At 44.4% G+C, this 24,823-nt stretch overlaps 1 protein-coding gene across 1 annotated transcript in view; it reads right to left on the bottom strand.

The window, feature by feature from the left end:
- The window catches only part of NAALADL2 (N-acetylated alpha-linked acidic dipeptidase like 2), a 937,215-nt gene that overhangs the window by 634,465 nt on the left and 277,927 nt on the right, over window positions 1-24,823 (bottom strand). Inside the window, exon 2 of the mRNA XM_060242532.1 lies at window positions 19,517-20,006. Coding sequence (XP_060098515.1) covers window positions 19,517-20,006 — 490 coding nt within the window. The remainder of the gene's footprint in view (window positions 1-19,516; window positions 20,007-24,823) is intronic.

Raw genomic sequence — 24,823 nt, 5'->3', positions numbered from 1 at the left:
GCAGGAGGGAACTGGGGGCTAATTCATGTAGACGTCCTGCTATAGCATGGGACCTGGCCTCTCCTTGCATATAACCAGCAGCCCAGCATTCCCCATACAGTTCCCCATCATCATACAACCCAAAGTTAATTGTCCATGGTAGAGAATCCATACGGAAGAAGCACCCCGGCATGGATGCTGAAAGAGAGGTCCACAGAAACATCACAGATGCCATTCCAGCCAACAAACTGACTGCTTGAAGATTAAGAGCTCTCTGTAGAAATGCTGGGTCTTTGCTGGCATCTGAATTGGGCATCATTTGTAAGTATTAAAAAAAGCCCCGGCCTTTCATCTGATCTTGCCCAAAGGAACACATCACATTCCAACTTGTCCACAAGGATAGCACGTGGAACCTTATCAAAAGCCTTACTGAAATCATCGTTTATCTTGATTTCAGTAAGGCTTGTGATAAGGTTCCACATACTATCTTTGTTGACAAGTTGGTAAAATGCGGTTGACAGATCATGCCCAAAGAGTGCTTGTGAATGGTTCCTCATCCTCTTGGAGAGGAGTGACAAGTGGAGTACTTCAAGGATCTGTCCTGGGCCCTGTTTTGTTCAACATCTTTATAAACGATTTGGATGAAAAATAGAAGGAATACTCAGGACTTTGTAGAACAAGCCCAGCAGGAACTTATTTGCCTATTAGGCCACACCCCCTGATCTCACCATTGTTTTACATAGGATTTTTTTAGAAAACACCCAGCACGAACTAATTTGCATATTAGGCCACACCCCCTGACACAAAGCCAGTCGGAACTGCATTCCTGTGTGTTCCTGCTCAAAAAAAGCCCTGTGAATGCTTATTAAATTTGCAGATGATACTAAATTGGGAGGGGTTGCAAATACAATAGAAGACAGAAACAGGATACAGAATGACCTTGACAGGCTGGAAAACTGGGCTAAAACCAATAAAATGAATTTTAATAGGGAAAATGTAAAGTTCTGCATTTAGGCAGGAAAAATCCAATGCATGGTTATAGGATGGGGGAGACTTGTCTTAGCAGTAGTATGTGCAAAAAAGATCTAGGGGTCTTAGTGGATCGTATGCTGAACATAAGTCAACAGTGTGATGCGGTGGCTAAAAAGGCAAATGCAATTTTGGGCTGTATCAACAGAAGTATAGTGTCCGGATCACATGAAGTGATGGTATCGCTTTACTCTGCTCTGATAAGACCTCACCTGGAGTATTGTGTTCAGTTTTGAGCACCACATTTTAAGAAGGATATAGACAAGCTGGAATGGATCCAGAGGAGGGCGACGAAGATGGTGAGTGGTCTGGAGACCAAGTACTATGAAGAAAGGTTGAAGGAGCTGGGCATGTTTAGCCTGGAGAGGAGGTGGTTGAGAGGTGATAAGATCACCATCTTCAAGTACTTGAAGGGCTGCCATATAGAGGATGGTGTGGAATTGTTTTCTGTGGCCCCAGAAGGTGGAACCAGAACAAACGGGTTGAAATTAAATCAAAAGAGTTTCCGGCTCAACATTAGGAAGAACTTCCTGACCGTCAGAGCGATTCCTCAGTGGAACAGGCATTCTCGGGAGGTGGTGAGCTCTCCTTCCTTGGAGGTTTTTAAACAGAGGCTAGATGGCCATCTGACAGCAATGAAGATCCTGTGGATTTAGGGGGAGGCGTTTGTGGGTTTCCTGCATTGTGTAGGGGGTTGGGTAGATGACCTTGGAGGTCCCTTCCAAATCTATGATTCTATGATTCCACCTGTGGCAGTGATGCACCAGCTCTCTGCAGCACTCCCCTTCTCACTGACATCTGCATTTGGGATTCAGCTATAGCCACCTGCACTCCAGAACAGAAACCTTCCAAACTCTTCTAGCTGAAACCAGCTACAATGCATATTTACAGGGGGTACTGAAAGGGGAGAGAGAATCTGTCCTCCGGCTTCAGTTTGCTGCTTATAGACTAAATGAGCAGACTCAGCACTCCAGGAATTCATTTCCGGTTCCCCTGCCTTGGTTGTACCTCTTCCAGGCCTGTGGCCATCACCGCTCATCAGATGTATAAGCAGAGGAGTTAAAATTTCATGCAGTCCCACAGCAATGGAAAACACATTTCCCCCCCCCAGTCGCAGTTGTTATTTACAGATGCATTTATGTGTCCTCACATCCCTTTGTGGATCATAATAGTTCCATTGTTCAGAGGAAACGTGAAGAAATGACCTCGAGAACGGCATCCATTTAAGAAGTGCTGTGTTTATAACCAATATTAAAATAGTAATCTGCAGTTACGGATGTTATAGATGAGCTGTATTCACACTAGGAGTATGTTCCACATTTGGTTTCTGTTTGTTTATATTTTTGTCAGAGGTTTCAGTTTGTCGCTTTTCACCGCTGGTTGAACAGATTCATATGTATGAGCGTAGAACAGTTTTTGTATGCCATTTAGATGGTATTTATATCTCACTGTATTGCCATTTAATACCTTACATAATGTACAATGTGGATCATATGATTTATAAATGCTGACTTAGGGTGTACAAGTGATGCTGACAAAAAAACCCTCCAGTTTTTAATAGCAAAAACAGGTGCAAAGAAACAAAAAGCGGTGCAGTTTGATTCATGCAAGGAAGAAGCAAAATGAAAATGGGGAGATTTGGGTAGAAATTGCAAGAATGAAAAACAAAAGCAAACCATTAAATTGTCCATTGTTTGCATGGATCGGATCCAGACATCATTGGTGTTATGCATGTGGACTCAAGTGAAGACTTTGGGTGTTCCTGCCTGGCTCATTGGAGCCATATGGACTGAGCTTGGGGACAAGGGGCTGCAAGATCCAAATCTCTGCCACCCTGGGCCAATCACAAGCCCCCGCCGGTTTGAATGACCCAATAACATGCTTGCGTGGGAACCCAGGGATGTATATAAGTTTGGCCCCATTGGCCTAGTTCTCAATCTTATAGGGCAGTCACCAACTATGCTGTACTTAATAAAGACCTTGTTATCACACATGCTGCATCTCATCAGCGCATAGAACCCACTATACAACAATTGGCTATCGCACTGCTATTTGAAATGCATTGTTAGAAAGGAGTTTTGCGAAGAGCACGGGATGCCAAAAAGACAAATGAGTGGGTTCTAGATCAATACAAGCCTGAACTCTCCCCAAGAAGCTAAAATGGCTGGACTGAGGGTATCATACTTTGGTCACAGTGTGAGATGACAAGAATCGCTGGAAAAGACCATCACGCTCAGGAAAGCTGAAGGCAGCAGGAGAGGAGGAAGACTCAGCATGAGATGGATTGATTCAATCAAGGAAGCCACAGTCCTCAGTTTTCAAGGCAGTTAATGATAGGATGTTTCGGAGGGCATTAACTCATAGGGCCACCGTAAGTCAGAAGCAACTTTATGTCAGTTTAACAGAAGAAGAGGAAGGGGAGGAGATTGGATTTATACCCCACCCAGGGCTTTTTTTTGTAGCAGGAACTCCTTTGCATATTAGGCCACACACCCTTGATGTAGCCAATCCTCCAAGAGCTTACAGTAGGCCCTGTAAGAAGAGCGCTGTAAGCTCTTGGAAGATTGGCTCCATCAGGGGGATGTAATATGCAAAGGAGTTCCTGCAACAGAAAAAGCTCTCACCCCACCCCACTATCTGAAGGAATCTCAGAGTGGCTTCCAATCTCCTTTCCCTTACCCTCCCCCACAACAGACACCCCATGAGGTAGGTGGGGCTGAGAGAGCTCTCTCACAACTGCTTTTGAGCAGAACAGCTCTGAGAGAACTTGTGGCTGACCCAAGGTCACGTCAGCAGCTGCAAGGAGGAGTGGGGAATCAAACCCAGTTCTCCAAGATAAGAGTCCACGAACTTAACCACTACACCAGACTTAACAACTACAGCAAATATACACACAACCATTCTCCTTGGAACATACTAGAAGTAAATGTTCAAAACAGAATAATATCTGATGACATCTAGAGCCTACCATGGTTTTAATTAGGGGTCAGTGTTAAGGGATGCCTTCTTTTTAGGGATTAGCAATGTTCCCATGATATGGCATTGCAATTGTCTGCCATGCCACCATCTCTTTGATTTAGAGCAATTTATTAAACACCTGAACTGCAGCCTACACCATCCATCAGAAGCCTTTCATATGTGTGAAATAACCACAGGGGGAGGACTATTAATTTCTCCTTATGTAGGAAATCCAAATAAGTGTTTTATGGTCCTCAAGCATTAATTTTCTTTATGCCTGTAGCAGTTAAAGCAGCAAACAGGGCAAATTGTTTAATGTTTCAGCTATTGTTGAAATTTGGCTGTGCTGTACTCTTCACAGAACCTACTGTATGTCGAGGGAAGGGTGAAAAAGAGAATAATCAAAACACCATAAATTGTGTACTTTGAGGGACCGGCATTAACTGTTTGGCTGACTAATTTGAATCAAGATGTAAAATGCCACCCTATTCGGGTTGCCAAGCCCAATTCAAGAAATATCTGGGGACTTTGGGGGTGGAGCTAGGAGCAAGGTTGTGACAAGCATGATTGAACCCCAAAGGGAGTTCTGGCCATCACTTTTAAATGTCTTCCCTCCATTGGAAATAAAAGATAGGGGAACCTTCTTTGGGGGCTCAAAGAATTGGACTCCTCAGTCCAATCTTTTTAAAACTTGGAGGGTGTTTTGGGGAGAGGCTTCAGATTCAGTGCTGTACTCCAAAAACAGCTCCTCCAGAGCCTCAGATACCTGTGGTTCAATTCTCCATTTTACCCTATGGAAATCAGTCTCCATAGGGAATAATGGAGTGCCCAGCAGACATTCCCAGGGCCTCCAAACCCCATGATCTTCAGGCCTTCCGCTTCTCTGCTTCCCCAGGCACTTTCCAGCAACACCAGAGAACACTTTTGCCTCCAGGCTAGGGTTGCCAATTCCAGATTGGAGCAAGGGATTCCTTCGTTTGGAGAATAATATCTGATAACATCTAGAGCCTATCATGGTGTAATTAGGGGTCAGTGTTAAGGGATGCCTTCTTTTTAGGTATTAGCAAAGTTCCCATGATATGGCATTGGAATTTTCTGCCATGCCACCATCTCTCTTTGATTTTGAGCAATTTATTAAGCACCTGAACTGCAGCCTACACCATCCATCAGAAGTCTTTCATATGTGTGAAATAACCACAGGGGGAGGACTATTAATTATTAATAACTTCAGGGCTATGAGAAAGTGGGAGTGATGGCCACTAGCCGCTCTATTATACTCTATGGCAGGGGTGTCAAACATGCTGCCCATGGGCCAGATCAGCCCTCCAGAAGGCTCCTATCAGGCCCACAAGCACCTCACTGTTGTCTGCTTCCTTCTTCCTCTCTTGCATCCTTCTGCATCACAGCTTGGTTTGGCAGGTTTGCTAAGTCAAGCCACAAAGCAAAGCCTCTATTTTCTCCATTGGCTGACCAGCCCATGAAGCAACTTATGTGCAAAAGCTTGCAATGCCCAGCTGTTTCATGTTTTCCTCTGGGTCATAGGCTCAAAGCACTGACCATGAGAGTCCTGTAATGGATGCCAATAAATCAAAAGTAGGTTTGCAACTTACAGATACACAAGCTGAACAACACCTGAACAGCATATTCAAGATTGCTACAGCATAGACATTGTCTTCCGATTTTGATGCAGTAATTCTGAGCAAGAAATGCCAGTTATAAGAGACTAATAAATAAACAAAATATTGCAAGAGTGCTAATCTTTTAAGCATGTTTTAAGTTTGAAAACATCTTTTAATTGTGTTTGTTCCTTATAAAGTTTATATCTCCACTACCATTACATTTTATGACAAACATAGTCCAGTCCAAGGTCTCATTTATGTCCAATCTGGCCTTCATAACAAATGAGTTTGACATCCCTGTCCCATGGAGACTCAATCTGTGGGTATTTGGGGACTGAATTTTCAGCATAACTGCTGATGCCTCTCCTAAACTCCCACCCACCAAGTTTCAAAAAGATTGACCCAGGGGATCCAATTCCATGAGCCCCAACAGAAGATGCCCCCATCCTCCATCCTTAGGTGAACACACCAGTTGGTCCCCTACCTTGAGCGCAGCGACTTAGCAATGGTGATCCACGCCTCAGTCACCTCAGGAATTGATTACTGTAAAGCTCTCTACATGGGGCTGCCCTTGATTCGGAAGCTACAGTTGGTGCAGAATGCTGCAGCCAGGCTACTAATGGGGCTTCCCCATCAGAAGCACATTCAGCCTGTGCTGAGAGCGCTGCATTGGCTGCCTGTTGCGTACCAAATCCGTTTCAAGGTCCTGGTATTAACCTTCAAAGCCCTATATGGCCTAGGACCTACCTATCTGCGGGACCGCCTTGCCCCACATGTTCCCCAGAGAGCACTGCGATCAAGCTCTCAACATCTTCTGGCTCTCCCTGGGCTAAAAGAGGCTAGGCTTAATTCCACCAGAGCAAGAGCCTTCTCAGTTGCGGCCCCAATACTTTGGAACACCCTCCCAGAAGCCATCAGGGCCCTGCGGGATTTATTGCAGTTCTGCAGGGCCTGCAAGACTGAACTGTTTCGGATGGCATATAACATCTAATGGGAGAGGGCTGCCACCACATCTGGATCTATAGTGGTTTAGCACTAACTGCCTAGGATCTGTGCGCATGAGAAAGAAAATATTACATGATCTGCCTGAAGTAGCACCATTGCCATTTATCCGATTGTGTTATTGTTTTAATATTGCTTTTGTTTACTGTCTATTTTATGCTGTTAGCTGCCTTGAGTCTGTATAGAATGGGCAGGGTATAAATATAATGTAAATAAATACATTATTTCCAGTGGCGGGAAGGTCTTTAAAAGAAATGCATCCCTTTAAATGTGAGTAGCAGAACTTGCTTTTTGCCTCCCCTCTCCTGAAGCTTCTCTCCCTTCTCCAGAACCCTCTGGTAAGTTCTCTGGCAATTTGTTAGCCTAACCCAGAGGTTCCCAAACTTATTTGGCCTAACGCCCCCTTTTCAGAAAAAAAGATACACAGCGCCCCCCTGGAAATCTACCTTCAAGAAGTGGACTAAAAGATGCAGTGACATATTTGCACGCAGAGTAAACAAAGATGTTGTAAAGAAGACACTTTGAAGCTTGAAATTCTAAAATTATTTTATAAAATCAATCATAATAACATTCCCATACACAGAGAATTTTTGAAATTTCTTTATAATTATTATCCACCCTCCCCTTGTCAGCTCCAACTAATGGAATGGGAAGGTGCCCTGCCCAGCCGCTTTCAACCTGAAAGCAGGGCAGCGGTAAAATGGAGCACTCTTTGGAGGCTTCCTTGGAAGCCACTGACAAGCACAGGCAATGTTTGTCCTGCGAAGAAAAGCAGCGGTGTGGCAGCACCGCCTGGGGCTCTTGGCTTGCCTGCTGGCTGGCGCAATCATGCCACAAGGGAAGGGTGAGTAAAGGGGTGCCCAGCAGTGCCCCCTGGCAGAGTGGCACCCTAGACAGTTGCCTTCCCACCTGTTCCCATGTGCTGGCCTTGCAGAAGATACTCTGACCAATTTCTCTCTCGTCTTACGCCACTCTCAAGCTCCTCTTCTCAGTGGGGCTTCCCTCCGATTTCACGCTATCTGCCCTGGGGCTGCAGCTAGCTTCAGCTTTTCCCCACTGCTAACAGAAACCTCTAAAACCCAGTTCTGTTTGTGGTGTGAAAAAGTGGATGCTAGCTGCAGCCCTGAGGCATATAGTGTGAAATCGGAGGGAAGCCCTGCTGAGAAGAGGAACATGAGAGCAGCGTAAGGCTTGTGGGAAATCGGTCTCTGTGTCTGAAGCATTGCGGTTGGCTGAAATCAACAGAAGCAACCACCTGGTAACCAGAGGACTGCAAGAAGCTTGGTGCTCTGCAGAAAACCCTGTGAGGAGCAAGCTACAGGTAGAAACTCTTTAGAGAAGTTTGTGTAATTCCCTCAGTACTTCCACTGTCCTGACTTGAACTGCATTGCTGAGAGAGAAACTGCAAGCAACCTGGAGAAGCTGCTAGCTATAGCAAGTATTGGCTAGAAAAGACTAGTAAAGTTTTTTGTTTGTCTTTCTTGTTTGTCTGTACACCTCCATTTTTTATTCTGTCTTGTATATAAACTGCATCCTTCTTATATTTTAATTGGAAAAAGTTCTGGTCCTCATTAGAATCAGAGAATCATAGAGTTGGAAGGGACCTCCAGGGTCATCTAGTCCAACCCCCCCCCCGGCACAATGCAGGAAACTCACAAATACCTCCCCCTAAATTCACAGGATCTTCATTGCTGTCAGATGGTCATCTAGCCTCTCTTTAAAAACCTCCAAGGAAGGAGAGCTCACCACCTCCTGAGGAAGCCTGTTCCACTGAGGAATCGCTCTAACGGTCAGGAAGTTCTTCCTAATGTTGAGCCGGAAACTCTTTTGATTTAATTTCAACCTATTGGTTCTGGTCCTACCTTCTGGGGCCACAGAAAATCATTCCATTACTAGTCTAATAGGGTGAATTCACACTAAGTAGCAAACAAAAAGGAACCCTCTATTTTAGTTAATTGGAATTTTTCTCTAAATTAGAAATTCTGGACCCCTCTTTTCTTCTTCCTTTATGCTTCCACCACCCCCTTATTTTTATTCACCGCCCCTCAATTGCACCCAAGGCTATTACCGCCCCCCTGGATCGTTCCAGCGCCCCCCAGGGGGCAATATCACCAACTTTGGGAAACAATGGCCTAACCCTACTCCAGACATTTTGTTATCCCCCCTCTCACTTCCCACTCAAGACTTACATTAGATACATTAATTGTCAACAATGCCTGCTTCCTCAACTGAATATTGCTTAATGGCAAAAATTACATCTGATATTCAAGACGCTGAATTAGATACATATAATAATAATTTTGAATCAGTTTGGTCACCCTTTACAATTTATCTTTGGGTATTAAACAACTCGAATTGGTTATCTAATTTAATAAAAGTAATATTATTAACACGAACCTTCAAGTAATATCTGTTTTTTGAGATGATGGATAATCAAATTGTTTTTTTCTGTGTACCCAAAAAGGGGGAAATATTTATATAGATAGATAGCTAGTTTGTTAATTTATATTTAAGCTATATTGTATTCTTTTTTTTTGTACTAAGCGATCTTCCTTGATTTGTATTTTTCTAAAGTGTGTAAACTGCTTTTTTAAATTTCCGTTAAAACCTGAAAAGTCAATAACAGAAATTTATTTGAGAAAAAAACAACAATGCCTGCTTCCTCTCAAACTGTGCACGTTTGGTAAACAGGAACATCATTTCCCCACACATCTTTATCCAATCCAAGGTAAAGTTTTACTGGGCCAAAGGTCACAGAATGTATGGGTACAGCAAAGATCATCTGGTTTCTGTTGAGGTTTGATCTGTTTCCACTACTTGCAATGGCTTTACAATTTTATGATTCAGCCGATCATTAATTAATTAAAATGCATCCTAGTTTGTCTGATCATTCAGCCGATCATTAATTAATTAAAATGCATCCTAGTTTGTCTGATTACACTGCTTTCCCACTGCCACCCTGTTCTCCCCCCAACATATTTTTGCTGTTGTCTCCATTTTAAAAAGGCATCTATTGAAGGGGGGGGGGGGGGTTAGCTTGGCTTTTTTTAAAGCTGAGACTTACTACTTAGGTAGTTCTGTGTTCCTTTGGTGTCTGTTCCATAAATCTAGCTCATCTTCCAATCAGTTTTTTGCAATTACTTTGTGAATGATTGCCACCAGCTGCACAGCTGCATACCACAGGCATTGCAATCCATCTGATTTAAAGAATACATCTGGCAAAAGGAAGAACATACTTACTCAAAAATTATTAAAATGTGGAATCACTGCAAGCAGATGAAGTGATGGCCATGAGCACAGATGGCTTTAAAAGTGGTCTAAACAGATTCATAGAGGAGGAGAGGCCCATCAATAACTATGAGCCACAGGATCTAAAGAAAACCTTATCATCCAAAGTCACTAAACTTATGAATTTCAGTGCTAGGAGACATCAGTGGAGGACATTTGCCTCTATGCCCTATTTGTTGGGCCTCCATGTAAATTATGAACTACATGGACCACTGGTATGATTAGGCTTGTCAATCCCCAGGTTGCAGCGGGGTTTTTCCTGCTTTCCGAGGCTCCTTCCTGCCCCAATCAGCTGGCTGATGGGGAAAGCCCCACCCCCACAGCCACCATATGACTTTTCACCTCTGGAGGCTTCAGTCTCCAGTTGGAAAGGCTTCCTCTTGGGATGGTGTGTCTGTGTTACTTTGAAGAAGTTGGCAGCAACTCATGAGTAAAGATGCCAATCCCTCGCTTCAGAGTCGCCAGAAATGAGGGGGTTTTTTTTGGGGGGGGAGGGAAATGTCTGCTGCGGACTTCATTATTCCCTATGTGAAGATCGGTTCTCATAGGGTATAATGAGGAATTGATCTGGAGGTATCGGGGGCTCTGGGGGAGCTGTTTTTTTTTAGATAGAGGCACTAAATTTTCAATATAACATCTAGTGCCTCTCCCCAAAATACCCCCTAAGTTTCAAAACAATTGGACGATGGGGGCCAATTCTATGAGCCCCAAAAGAAGATGCCCCAATCCTTCATTATTTCCTATGGAAGGAAGGCATTTAAAAAGGTGTGCTGTCCCTTTAAATGTGATGGCCAGAACTCCCTTGGAGTTCAATTATATTTGTCACACCCTTGCTCCTGGCTCTGCCCTCAAAGTCTCCTGGCTCCACCCCCAAAGTCCCCAGATATTTCTTGAATTGGACTTGGCAACCCTAGGTATGATCTAGCAAGGTTCTTATGTTCTTATCTCACCGTGCAAGTATAAAAAAAGGGAGACACAGTAAACAATTATTTGGGTTTTTTACCAGTTGGACAATTCACTGTTCCTTCCCCAGTAAATGAGGTGACTTTGTTCTTGGACTGGTAAATGGCAGCCCAAACTGACAATAATCTGACCCTAAAGCATAAGCAGCTCCCATGCTGGTGAAAACCTACTCAATGTAGTACTACACTCAAGCCAAGCCTCACTACCGAACATTGCATCCAGATGATCAGAAACTCATTTCCAGAGCTGGAATTCTAGCAGGAGCTCCTTTGCATATTAGGCCACACACACCCTAATGTAGCCAATCCTCCAAGAGCTTACAGGGCTCTTCTTTCAGGGCCTACTGTAAACTCCAGGAGGATTGGCTACATCAGGGGTGTGTGGCCTAATATGCAAAGGAGCTCCTGCTAGAATTCCACTCCTGCTTACTTCACATGTAATCAAAGACTCCCATGTCAAAGTTCTCAGTTTTAACTCCACTTGTATCAAAGCCTAATTTACTCATTACTAGCTTGGTTATTTCCCTATCCATACTAATTTCTCCGAATTTCACTTTGGGGAGTGATGAAAGCAATACTCCTTACCTATATTATCATTAATTGGCCAATTTAATGCAGGCCAATCATTGCAAGGGCAATGGGCTAAGCCGTATGGAATTCAGCAGTATGGTTTAGGAGTTTAGCTAGAAATTAGCTGAAAAGTACTGGGTTCGAAGCAGGAGGATGCTCATGGAGAGTGATTTCAGCTCTTTAATTTGTGATCACAGCATAGCAAAAGAGAAACAGAACTGGCTCACAGAGCCAAGGGCCCTGCTTATATACATGCAAATAACCCCACCCAACACACGTAACTATAGGTACATGGGCTGGCCAATGACTCCTAGGCCTCCTCCCAGAGTCCAGGTGGCTATTATTATGGAGGCTTAAGCTCAACAAAGTCTCTGGTATAGGGTTGCCAAGTCCAATTCAAGAAATATCTGGGGAGTTTAGAGGTGGAGCCAGGAGACTTTGGGGGGTGGAGCCAGGAGCAAGGGTGTGACAAGCATAATTGAACTCCAAAGGGAGTTCTGGCCATCACATTGAAAGGGATTGCACACCTTTTAAATGCCTTCCTTCCCTAGGAAATAATGATGGATAAGGGCACTTTCTTTGGGGGCTCATAGAATTTGACTCCCTGGTCCGATCTTTTTGAAACATGGGGGGTATTTTGGGGAGAGGGCACTGGATGCTATACTGAAAATTTGGTGCCTCTACCTCAAAAAACAGCCCCCCCCCACAGCCCCAGATACCCGTGCATCAATTCTCCATGATTTTCTATGGGAATAAGTCTCCATAGGGAATCATGGAGTTCCCAGCAGACATTTCCTCCCCTCCCCCCACTTTCTGATGATACTGAAGCAGGGGGAGGGCCTCCAAACCAGGGGATCCTCTGCCCCCACGTGGGGATTGGCAACCCTACTTTGGTAGAACCTTAAGGCAAGTGCCAGTCCCAATACATGATATGAGCCAAACTAAATGTGACAGCATCTGTGGATCTGGTCCTGTGGCCACTAACGCCATTTTAGAAGCAATTGCAGGGTTTTGTTTGTAAGTTTTAATTGCCACAAGGCCCTGATTTGGATCAGGCACACAGTTGCCCCATGAGCTCTTGTTGCCACATGCAGAAATAGCCTCCTGCTCTTTTTTATTATTATTATTATTTTGGGGGCTTTAAAAGGTGCAGGGGATGGGAAACAAGAGCTCCAGGGCCTACCATGCATCCAAGCAGGATTGGGGGCCTCATGACATTTTTAAAACAAATATAACTGCTTCTAAAATAGTATCAGCGGCCAAGGGGTGGACCAACAGCTACCACCATGTTTGGTTTAGCCAGGACTGTTTTTTTGAGCAGGAACACGCAGCAATGCAGTTCTGGCTGGTTTGGCATCAAGGGGTGTGGCCTACTATGCAAATGCATTCCTGCTGGGCTTTTTCCTACTAAAAAAGCCCTGGGTGTAGGGATGCCATTCCCCAGGGGGAAATCCCACTCCCAAATGTGGGGTCATGTGGAGTGACACCATGTGGAGTGACACCATGTAGTGATGCTCTGGTTACTATATCGTTTTGCCCAAAATATACGTGCGGCATTGCCAGTGCAATGGCATCACTTCCATGTGACATGTAGTGATGTCACATGGAAGTGATGACATCACTACATTGTGTGCTCCCCCCCCCCCCCCCCACAACACTCCCAAAAGTTTCCTACTTTGCCACCACGTCAATCTCATTTGGTTTGGCTCTGAGTGTGCAAAAAAGGGGATTTTAGAGACAGAAATACATTGTTGATGTATTACAGAGGTACATTTTCAGACTCATTGTGGAGGGAGGCATTTTTAGATGGAGGGGACAACTGACAGCAAGTTACAAGTTATCTTTGAAGATATATATAAAAAATGAAATTGCAAAAGGGTGGTGCATTTATATAAGAACATAAGAGAAGCCATGTTGGATCAGGCCAATGGCCCATCCAGTCCAACACTCTGTATCACACAGTGGCCAAAAAAAATTATATATATATATATATATATATATATATATATATATATATATATATATATATACACACACACTGTGGCTAATAGCCACTGATGGACCTCTGCTCCATATTTTTATCTAACCCCCTCTTGAAGCTGGCTATGCTTGTAGCCACCACCACCTCCTGTGGCAGTGAATTCCACATGTTAATCACCCTTTGGGTGAAGAAGTACCTCCTTTTATCCGTTCTAACCCGACTGCTCAGCAATTTCATTGAATGCCCACGAGTTCTTGTATTGTGAGAAAGGGAGAAAAGTACTTCTTTCTTTACCTTCTCCATCCCGTGCATAATCTTGTAAACCTCTACCATGTCACCCCGCAGTCGACGTTTCTCCAAGCTAAAGAGCCCCAAGCGTTTTAACCTTTCTTCATAGGGAAAGTGTTCCAAACCTGTAATGATTCTAGTTGCCCTTTATATTTATAGACTACCATCAAATGTGCACCATCGATGTGTACAGCATTGTACAGATAGATCCAGGTGGGCAGCCATGTTGGTCTACAGCAACAGAACAAAGCAGGAGTCAAGTTGCACCTTTAAGACCAAAGCACATGACTCTGTCCAGAGAAACTTGCAAACTTATATGTGACAAAGCGGAGGGGGGGGGGAGGAAGAGGAGGGGAGCAAAATGGAGCAAAACAAGGCAGGGGATATAGATTTGTTACAAGTGCTTAGGTTTACTTTGAACTGAGGGTGTGGGATGACGGCTGAAGCTGACTGTATGTTATCGATCTGTGTGCTGCATTACGCACAAAAGGGGGCACAGAGTTTCCTAGCAGGAAATTTTTATGTCTACATCTATTGGTTGGCCTCTCACCAATTTGTGTTGTTATGGGGAGATTTCATTGTCTACCAGTTCACTTTTTTAATACAATCATTCAGTCCTCTAATCTCTTTTCAAAAGAGGAATTTCTCTTTCATTTCTCTTTGAAGAGGAATCAATGCACCCTGTTGCAACTCCAGCCCTCGCAGCTATTTTATGTTACACATCTAGCAGGAGGATAGAAAAGTTTGGGATGATTCTGAACTTCTGCAGAGTAAAATTCAGAAATTTTACCAAACCTTCCCTTCTGCACCTCTTGTCATTGTCTTTCCCTTTGATCAAAACGAAATTGATTAGAAACTGACTTCAAATTCCTAAAAAAAAAAAAAAGGGGGGGGGGGAGGGGAAGCAACAGAGTATTGGCTTTCTGGGAAAAACAGCATAAAGAGCTACTGAGAGAACTACTCCTAACAATGCTACTAACAATAGGCAAAAGTTTTGATATGTAAGGTGACGTTTGGATGCAAAGGCGACGGCAGCGGTGTGGGGAGGCATTGAGTCAGAAATCCTAGAGTCACATAAACAGTGAATTCCAGTTTGTTTTGGGAAGTCTATAAATTTCCACCTGACTCAGTTGTTTGCCAAAGTCAACTCCATCCCAGCATGGGGGGGGGGGGAGGTGGCAAAATATGATGGATGGGGAAAACAATAATGGGCACTGAACTCTGTCAAGCAGAAGACTGCAGATTTATACCCTGCCCTTCTCTCTGAATCAGAGACTCAGAGGGGCTTCCAATTGCCCATATCTTCTCCCCCACAACAGACACCCTGTGAGGTGGGTGGGGCTGAGAGGGCTCTCACAGCAGCTGCCCTTTCAAGGACAACCTCTGCCAGAGCTATGGCTGACCCAAGGCCATTCCAGCAGGTGCAAGTAGAGGAGTGGGGAATCAAACCCAGTTCTCCCAGATAAGAGTCCACGCACTTAACCACTACTCCAAACATGCTAATGTTGTCAACAATAAATAAGCTGAAATCCCCCCCCCCAAAAAAAATAAAAATAAATGAAGAGCCAGTTTGGTGTAGCGGTTAAGTGTGTGGACTCTTATCTGGGAGAACCGGGTTTGATTCCCCACTCCTCCACTTGCACCTGCTGGGATGGCCTTGGGTCAGCCATAGCTCTCACAGAGGTTGTCCTTGAAAGGGCAGCTGCTGTGAGAGCCCTCTCAGCCCCACCCACCTCACAGGGTGTCTGCTGTGAGGGAGGAAGGTAAAGGAGATTGTGAGCCGCTCTGAGACTCTGAGTGAAGGGCGGAATATAAATCCAATATCATCTTCTTCTTCTTCTTCTTCTTCTTCTTCTTCTTCTTCTTCTTCTTCTTCTTCTTCTTCTTCTTCTTCTTCTTCTCCTCCTCCCTTTGGCATGTAAGCCTAATAAAGGGATCAAGACAGTTGTTGTTGTTGTTGTTGTTTGTAGTAGTAGCAACAGCAGGATTGCAATAGCTGCTCTACAGGGCTTTTTTGTAGCAGGAGCTCCTCTGCATATTAGGCCATGCCCCCCCTGATGTAGCCAATCCTCCTGGAGCTTGCAATAGGCCCTGTTCTAAGAGCCCTGTAAGCTCTTGGAGGATTGGCTACATCAGGGGTATGTGGCCTAATATGTAGAGGAGTTCCTGCTACAAAAAAAAGCCCTGGCCGCTCAGTGTAGAACCAATGAGCTGGCCAATGCGCCGAAACAGGCAGCTACTCTGAAGCCTCCATGGTCAGATAATTGGAGGACAGTCTACAGAAGTGGTTATACTCCACTGAAATATCTGACTGATTCCTCATTAATCTTTGTCCCGGTTCCGTGCTCCTTTTCTCCACGGCTCTTCTGTCTGATTTTGCACGTGCTGCCGCAGGGCCACGACTTGCCCCGCTTCTTTCCCAGGTTCCCTCCGTGGCTGAAAATCAGGATCCTGACACGGCAGAGAGAACTCGGGAAAGGGGCGGGGCAAGTTGTGGCCCTGCAGCGGCATCTGCAAAATAGGGCAGAAGGAGCCGCAGGGAAAAAGGAGCACGAACCCGAGGCAAAGGCTAGAGAGGAATCGGTCTCTGAAAGCAGGACTACTTCTCTCCAACATGAAGCCTCGGAAAGGAAAGTAAGCAAGGATTACTGTGCAAGAGAAATAACAATGCCCTTTTGAGATCCAGTTTGGTGAGGTGGTTAAGTGCGTGGACTCTTATCTGGGAGAACCGGCTTTGATTCCCCACTCCTCCGCTTGCAGCTGCTGGAATGGCCTTGGGTCAGCCATAGCTCTCGCAGCTTCTCAAAAGGGCAGCTTCTGTGAGAGCTTGCTCAGCCCCACCTACCTCACAGGGTGTCTGTGTGGGGGAGGAAGGTAATAATAATAATAAAATTTTATTTATACCCCGCCCTCCCCACCGAGGCAGGCTCAGGGCGGCTTACAGAGTGTGGCAAAAGCCATATTAAACAATAAAACAATTATACATTTCTATACCATTTAAAATTTACCATTAAATTTACATAATATAAAAGTCTAAAATCAATCTAAAATAATCTCATCTTATTGCTATCTCGATTGTTGATGTTAGTGATGGCATGGTGTTCATTTCAGGTTCCATCTTGGAAGGCTAGCCGGAAGAGGGCGGTTTTGCACGCCCTACGGAATTGGCTAATGTCCCGTAGGGCCCGCACCTCTTCCGGCAGCTGGTTCCACCATTGGGGTGCTTTTATAGAGAAGGCCTGTTCTCTGGTTATTTTTAGTTTGGCCTCCTTTGGCCCAGGTACTTCCAGCAGGTTTTGTGAGCTGGATCGCAGTGCTCTCTGGGGAACATATGGAGGTTGTAAGCCACTTCGAGACGCTGAGATTCAGAGTGGAGGGTGGGGGTATGAATCTTCTTCTTTTGGAACTTCTAAGTATGGCTAAGGCAGAGTGGGGCTTTTGAATGTAAATGATATCCCAGAAAAAGGTAGGTATTTAATCTGAATGATGCTTGGGACGAATGCTCAGCTGTTCTTATGCAACAGACCTGGATCATTATCAGGTTTCCCCCGGGGAAAAGCATAGCAGCTCCACTTTCCTCCTAGAATGGAGACTTCCCCCACACAGTAGGTGTACTTGAGCGTAAGTGTGGGTGGGGAAAATATAACACCTGAATATGCATGTCATAAGCTGGTGAGACAGAACTGGAGAAATGTAAAAGGTTTAAAACTGAGTAGCGAGAGGCCCGTTTATAAATGCACCAAAATCGAGCCTTTTCCCTGTACCACTTCAGGGGAAGAATTACATGTTTGAATGCATGAGCATGAGCTGAGTGGAAGGAGAGAGGAGAGGGAAAAAGAGAAGCCCAGCTCTGCCCAAGGCAACTGCTGCTCTACTGGATACAGGAGTAGGACTTTGGCTCAGTTGTAGAGCTGTTGTTTTGCACAGAGAAGGTCCCAGGTTCAATCGATCAGGTACAAGGCATGGACAATCTTGACCTGAGACCCCAGAGAGCCACTGCTGATCCAAACAGACTATACTGACCTTGAAGGACTTAACGGTGTGACTCTTAAAGGGAAGTTAGTTAGAGTTGCCAAGTCTAACTCAGAAAAATACCTTGGAACTTTAGTGGTGGAGCCAGGAGACTTTCCCGTCCCCTAAAACAAGTAAATAAAAATACAGCAGTGCCGTTCCCCTGAATACAGTCTTCATTTCCTCGTTCCATTTGCATTAAAGAGGCGCCAGGAACTTCCTGGTGGCAAAGGCAATGTGGCACTTACATGGTGCATTCAGGGCTGTCTGATTGGCCCGGGAGTGGTGTGATTGTTCCACCCTGAACGTGTGCAGGATGCAGGTACTGTGAGCAAGGTGTGTTGATTTGTTTTTTAAAATGTGGTATTAAAAACACATGGGCTATAAGAAGAAGAAGAAGAAGAAGAAGAAGATATTGGATTTATATCCCGCCCTCCACTCCGAAGAGTCTCAGAGCGGCTCACAATCTCCTTTACCTTCCTCCCACACAACAGACACCCTGTGAGGTGGGTGGGGCTGGAGAGGGCTCTCACAGCAGCTGCCCTTTCAAGGACAACCTCTGCCAGAGCTATGGCTGACCCAAGGCCATCCTAGCAGGCGCAAGTGGAGGAGTGGGGAATCAAACCCGGTTCTCCCAGATGAGAGTCCGCTCACTTAACCACTACACCAAACTGGCCACTACACCATCCAGCTCTTCACTACTCATAACTCGTGCCTTAGAGGTGGTTCTCAAATAATTCTAATGCAAATTATACAACACCACAAATGAAACAACATTTTTTTTAAAAAAAATCACTAAACAGTGAGCTGATCATGTTACGGAGGAAAAAAAAAAGATTAATAATTCCAGTAGCAATGGGGAGAAATAACAGCTAAAATATTGCACATTTATTGGTAAATCCTGCGACAGAGTTGCCAACCCTGGATTGGGAAATTCCAAAATATCTGGGGGGTGGTGACTGGGGAGGGCAGGCATTCGGGATAGGAGGGACCTCAGCAGGGTACAATGCCATAGAATTCACCCTCCAAAGCAGCCATTTTTTAAAGGGGAACTGATTTCTGTTGCCTGGAGATCAGTCCTAATTCTAGGAGATCTCCCGGCCCCACCTGCTGGTTGGCTATCCTAGCCTGGAAGAATAAAAATGCCTTCACGTAAATTGTGCCTAAAACTCAGAAAGGTCAAACAAAGAACTGTAGGGAAGGAATTCCATAGGCAAGGTCCTACCACAGAAAAGGCCCTGTCTCTTTGTTACAGTCATCTTATTTCTGATGCTGACAACGCCATGCCTTGCCTGTAAATCCATCTTTACACAAACATAGCCATTTTGTCACAGACTGGATCTCTAAGATGACCAGTGTTCCCTCTAAGCTGAGTCAGGGTGAGCTAGCTCTCAGTTTTTTAGCCTCTGGCTCACACATTTTTGTCTAAGCTCAAGAAAGATGGCCCCAGGGTGAACTAATTTATGCAGTAGCCAAATTGCTTGCTCACGACTAGAATGACAGTAGCTCACAAAGTAGAATTTTTGCTCACAAGACTCCACAGCTTAGAGGGAGCGTTGAAGATGACCCCTGCTATGTGCTGAGTTTTTAGCACTATAGGAATTTGTAGTCTTGTGTACCACTCCGACATTCCATCCTTTGGGCCAACAACTCTGAAAATGTCAATAGGCCTTCTAGAAACAAGGTGAAGAAGAAATGAGAACCAAAGAAGGGTCCATTAGAGGCGCCAGGGTTGAGTTCTTTATCCAGATATTAGCTCCTTATTATTAAGAAAGCTTCAGGGATGGCACAAAACATACATCATATAACTGTATGTAAATATCACATACCTGAAAATCTGTGCAAGGTCTTTCACGTTGATTTCTTCAAGAATGTTTTGGTCAAGATGAGGATGACTCGGTTCTGGAGATGCCAGGGAAGGAACGCATTTTTTGTGTCCGTAATAACCTATCAAAATCCCCGAAAGTAATAAACACATTGCACTGCAAAAAAGCTTTGACATCCGGCAAAAGCTGCAGCGATTGCTCTTTGGCGGAGGCCTTGTATAGTGGGAGACATAATCCGGGTCTTCCTGAAGCCTCTGGAACCTTCCTTTAGGAGATGTCGATGGCTGAATGGGCTCCAGGTCAATGTCTGTGTTTTGCATAGTCCCCACTTGCTGACGGACTGTCCCATCCGACTGGAAATGGTCGTAGCTCAGCTCTTCCAGTTCTTTCTCCATGTCCCATTCCAGTTCAAGTGTCGTTGCTTGAAGGTCCTCATTGTCGAGGTACTGAGCCTTCTGGTCTGCACTGACTTTGTGATAAGCCATCCTTTTACCTGTCATAAACAAGATTTTTTAAAAAGTCAAGGTGGACTCTATGACATTATCAAACACTTGTCAGGGATACTCTAGGCTGATCCTGCATTGAGGAGGGGGTTGGACTATTTGGCCTGCATGGCCCCATCCAACTCTGTGATTCTATAATTCTATGATTTTATAAGTCTACACAGGTCCTTACTGGGACCCAAAGCTTTTTTTTTTACAGGAACATGCAGGAATGCAGTTCCAGCTGGCTTGGCATCAGGTGTGTGGCCTAATATGCAAATGAGTTCTTGCTGGGCCTTTTCTACAAAAAAAAGCCCTGCTGAGACCCCTTTAAGTGCACATGAACATATATATGAAGCTATCTTATACTGAATCAGACCCTCGGTCCATCAGTGCTGCAAATGGATGAAGCCCCCCTTCTTTCCAATCAAGGGACTCTCCAAACGATAGAGGCACAGAAGAGTTGATGTGCAGATCTCTTTTATTGTTTTTCACATTAATGTGAGGAAGGCGAAAACAAACCTTTCATCCCCTCCTCCGTTCTCCTTTGAAATTCTTCCCCATAGTCACAACATCTTATACCTTTCTGTAAACAAAGGCCAATTTACAGATTGGCTACACTGGTCTTTGCCTTTGACATTCTGATTACACTCATTGATCAAATAAGTCCCATATCCCAACTTAGAAGCGAGAGATGAATAGATATCACCCAGGGGCCGCTAATCCAGATCCCCATGCCCCACTTTCCCAAACTTCATATCTGCGGTTTTGCCCCCTTCCCTGTTCGACTCCAGTGTAGGCCTCCTGGCCCAATTCCAGGATAAGTAAGCACAGAGCTCCTGCTGTAGCAGGGAGATTTGACCTTCTCCAAGAGATAGGCTCCCAGTGACTCCTGGAGGTAGAAAGATAGCTTACTTTCCACCGAAAGATGTTTACAGAACAAAATGAAGATAACAAGTCTCTGCTAAAGGGGAAACTTCCTCTCGTATCTAACAGTAGCCCATTGTTAGGACTTTGGAACCAAAATCATGGAAAAGGCCCTATAATACTTTTAAGGTGAGCTCAGCAAATATAACACTGTAAACATGATACGTTGAACACATATATAATACTTTGTTAAGGCAGGTTAGTGCAAATGATCAAGATTAGTGCAATTCTATTAGGCACTTTGTCCATGCTCCAATGCAAATCTGAATCTACGTCCAACAACAGTCGGTATTGCAGCTGCTGGAATGCCTTTAGGTCAGCCATAGCTCTTGCAGGAGTTGTCCTTGAAAGGATAGCTTCTGTGAGAGCTCTCTCAGCCCACCCCCCTCTTCACAGAGTGTCTGTTGTGGGGGGAAAAGAGAAAGGAGATAAGCCACTCTGAGACTCTTGATTCAGAGAGAAGTGCGGGGTATAAATCTGCAGTCTTCTTCGTTTTCTGGGTAGATCTGCTTTGAATGGCACTTTTGGGGAGCATGCCTGAGTAGGTTTACTCTGAAGGAGGTTCCAGATCATTCCATGGGGCTTACTCCCAGGAAAGTTTTCTTGCAGGCCAAATGTACCCAGTGGCTTTCACATTAGTCCGTTCTTGCAGGCCAAATGTACCCCATGGAGCAGGGGTAACTGAGGGTGTAGGGAGGGAGGTATTTGTGAATTTCCTGCATTATGCAGAGGGTTGGACTAGATGACCCTGGAGATCCCTTTCAGCTCGGTGATTCTATGATCTTTAACCCTATGAACTGATGACCTTTCAAAAATCTTGTTGTTAACAGCCTTGCTCAGATCATGCAAAATGTGGGCCATGGTTTCCTCCATGGCGTCAACCCACCTCATGCTGGGTCTTCTTGTATTTAGCATATGTACTAAAAATGTATTTTCAAGTGCTGTTCAACAATTGTTAAAATGCTGATTAGAACAAGGAAGGGAGGACTTTTTACAAAACTAATAAAGCAAAGAAATTCTGAGTTGTGTCAGAAATTCCAAGGAGACATTTGCTTCTGCTTAGCAGGCTTCTGTCCAGACAGGATGTTTCCTTCTTTACCTGTATCTAAACGCACAACTCATGAATGACTGATTAATTTACTCACCATTTGTCCCATCAATCTGATTTTATTGGCTCCTGATTGTTCTCTCCCCCCCCCCTCCTGCCTCTCTCCCCCACTTTAATGAATCAAAATCACTGCCAGGTTGGCATTCTTCGGTTTTTTAAAAAAAGTTTCTTGAATGGCAAATCATAACGGTGGCAGTCGCAGGCATATTTCTATTTCGACACGTGGCCCCCTCGAAGTGGAACTCTGACCTCTAATCTAAACATTCAAAGTCAATTCTCTACAAATCATTTCTAAACTGACTGCCGGGACGAGGCTTCGTTTTCATTCATGCTCTCTGACAATAGACATTCCATCACATAAGCAGCGGCAATTTAACGCTTTTCAAACAGCAGACAGACCCATCAATTAGAATGAAATGCGGATACAGATATTAACTCCTCAACGTGACAGGCGTCTGACTGACACCCCCGTCACGGGCCCTCCTCCCCCACTCCTTGTTACACATTAATAAATTTTCTTTCTCTAAGATCCATCTTCCAGATAGCGTTTTCTGGGTCACATCTTGGATGAACCTACTTATATGCAGCCACTCAGAGGAGGAGGCGAGCAGTCATCTTTGAAAAGGGGGGAGAAAGAGATTACAAAATGGACCAAAATCGAGATTCAGCCCATTGCGTGCCAAGCCAGAAAAACACTCTTGCTCGACAGCACTTCTAATTTGCAAATCCCATTTCCTTACAAAATATTAGCCATTTGAAGGTCCTCACCGTTGACGCTGCCTCCCCCAAAAGACACATCGCTAACAGACTCGTCAGTTGAAACATAATAACCACTTTGGGTATAAAGAATTTTGTAAACCAAAGCCACATCTTTCATTTGCTCTCCTGTCCTGTTGTCAAATAGCGGTCCCATGAATGTTTTGAACATTTGAGCTCAACCAGCATTGAATGTAAATTCACAAATCTTATGAAAATTAATTTCGTTTTCCTTGACACTCAGAAGGATCTTATTTGTAAATCAAGATGGGTATTGGTGTTAGTCTGTCTGTAGCAGCAGACGGGGACAAGAGTCCAGTAGCACCTTAAAGACTAGCAAACTTTTGGGACAGGGTGTGAGCTTTCATGAGTCACTGCTCACATCTTTAGACATCTGCTCCCTTCTCAAAAGTCTGACCCACCTCACAAGGCTGTTGTAGGGTTGCCAAGTCCAATTCATGAAATATCTGGGGTCTTTGGGGGTGGAGCCAGGAACAAGGTTGTGACAAGCATCATTGAACCCCAAAGGGAGTTCTGGCCATCACATTTAAATGGACCGCACACCTTTTAAATGCATTCCCTCCATTGGAAATAATGGATAGGGACACTTTCTTTTGGGGTTCATAGAATTGGACTTCCTAGTTCAATCTTTTTGAAACTTGGAGGGTACTTTGGGGAGAGGCACTGAATGCTATGCTGAAAATTTGGTACTTCTACCTCAAAAAAAAAACAGCCTCCCCAGAGCCCCAGATATCCGCAGATCAATTCTCCAATATACCCTATGGGAATCAATCTTCATATGGAATAATGGAGTGCCCAGCAGACATTTCCACTGCCCCCCACTCTTTCTGATGACCCTGAGGGGAGGGCCTCCAAACCCGAGGATCCCCTGCCCCCACATGGGCATTATACAACACACAGAGAGTAACACGGCAAAAGGACAAAAAAATCAAAGGTACATAACCCACCGTGAAAACCAGCTTCTATTATTGCATTATACAAGGTCAACAAAAATAAACACAAATTCCACCATCATAAATTACAAAGCAACCATAACTTTTAGTCCTTAATAGAAAAGGAAGCAATAGCACCAAGAGTCTTTCTTTTCATCCTATGGTAAAACTTCCCATCTCATTCCATGAAATCCTGGTGTAGTACTCCAGATGTTTAATGTCTGTCCAAAGATGCAGCCAATAATCCAAGTTTCCAAGGAAACTACATAGGTGTTCCTTCAAACGTGTAGGTGTTCCTTCAAACATGCTGGCTGTTTGGCCTAACACTTGAGAGAAATTGCTAAGAGGATTGTTGCAGCTTGAAGAAGCTCACGCGAAACAAGGGTTCAGTATGACCTTGTCCTTGGAAACTTGGATTATTGGCTGCATCTTTGGACAGACATTAAACATCTGGACCACTACACCAGGATTTCATGGAATGAGATGGGAAGTTTTACCATAGGATGAAAAGAAAGACTCTTGGTGCTATTGCTTCCTTTTCTATTAAGGACTAAAAGTTATGGTTGTTTTGTAATTTCTGACGGTGGAATTTGTGTTTATTTTTGTTGACCTTGTATAATGCAATAATAGAAGCTGGTTTTCACGGTGGGTTATGTACCTTTGATTTTTTTTTTGCCCACATGGGGCATTGGCAACCCTAGGCTGTTGTGAAGGTAAAATGGACAGGATGGGCTCTGGGAATATGGATAGACAAAATCACTATCAATCAGTGAATATGTAATGAGAATTCCTATCTCAGAAAGTTGTAGGTGGTTTATCATCAATATATCTCGAGATGCAATCATTAAAGTCACAGATTAGGAATATACACTGCTGACTGAGATCTTTCTACAAACTTGTGAAAATCCTCCAAGTTTGTAGAATAATATGAATTTGTACAATGGGAAGGATAGGGTTGCCAAGTCCAATTCAAGAAATATCTGGGGACTTTGGGGGTGGAGCCAGGAGATGTTGGGGGTGGAGCCAGGAGACATTGGGGGTGGAGCCAGGAGCAAGGTTGTGACAAGCATAACTGAACTCCAAA

The sequence above is a fragment of the Heteronotia binoei genome, chromosome 6 (assembly GCF_032191835.1).
Source record: "Heteronotia binoei isolate CCM8104 ecotype False Entrance Well chromosome 6, APGP_CSIRO_Hbin_v1, whole genome shotgun sequence".
NCBI classification, from domain to species: domain Eukaryota; kingdom Metazoa; phylum Chordata; class Lepidosauria; order Squamata; family Gekkonidae; genus Heteronotia; species Heteronotia binoei.
Note: the sequence above shows the minus strand (reverse complement) of the source record. Positions and strands in the feature narration are given on the sequence as shown.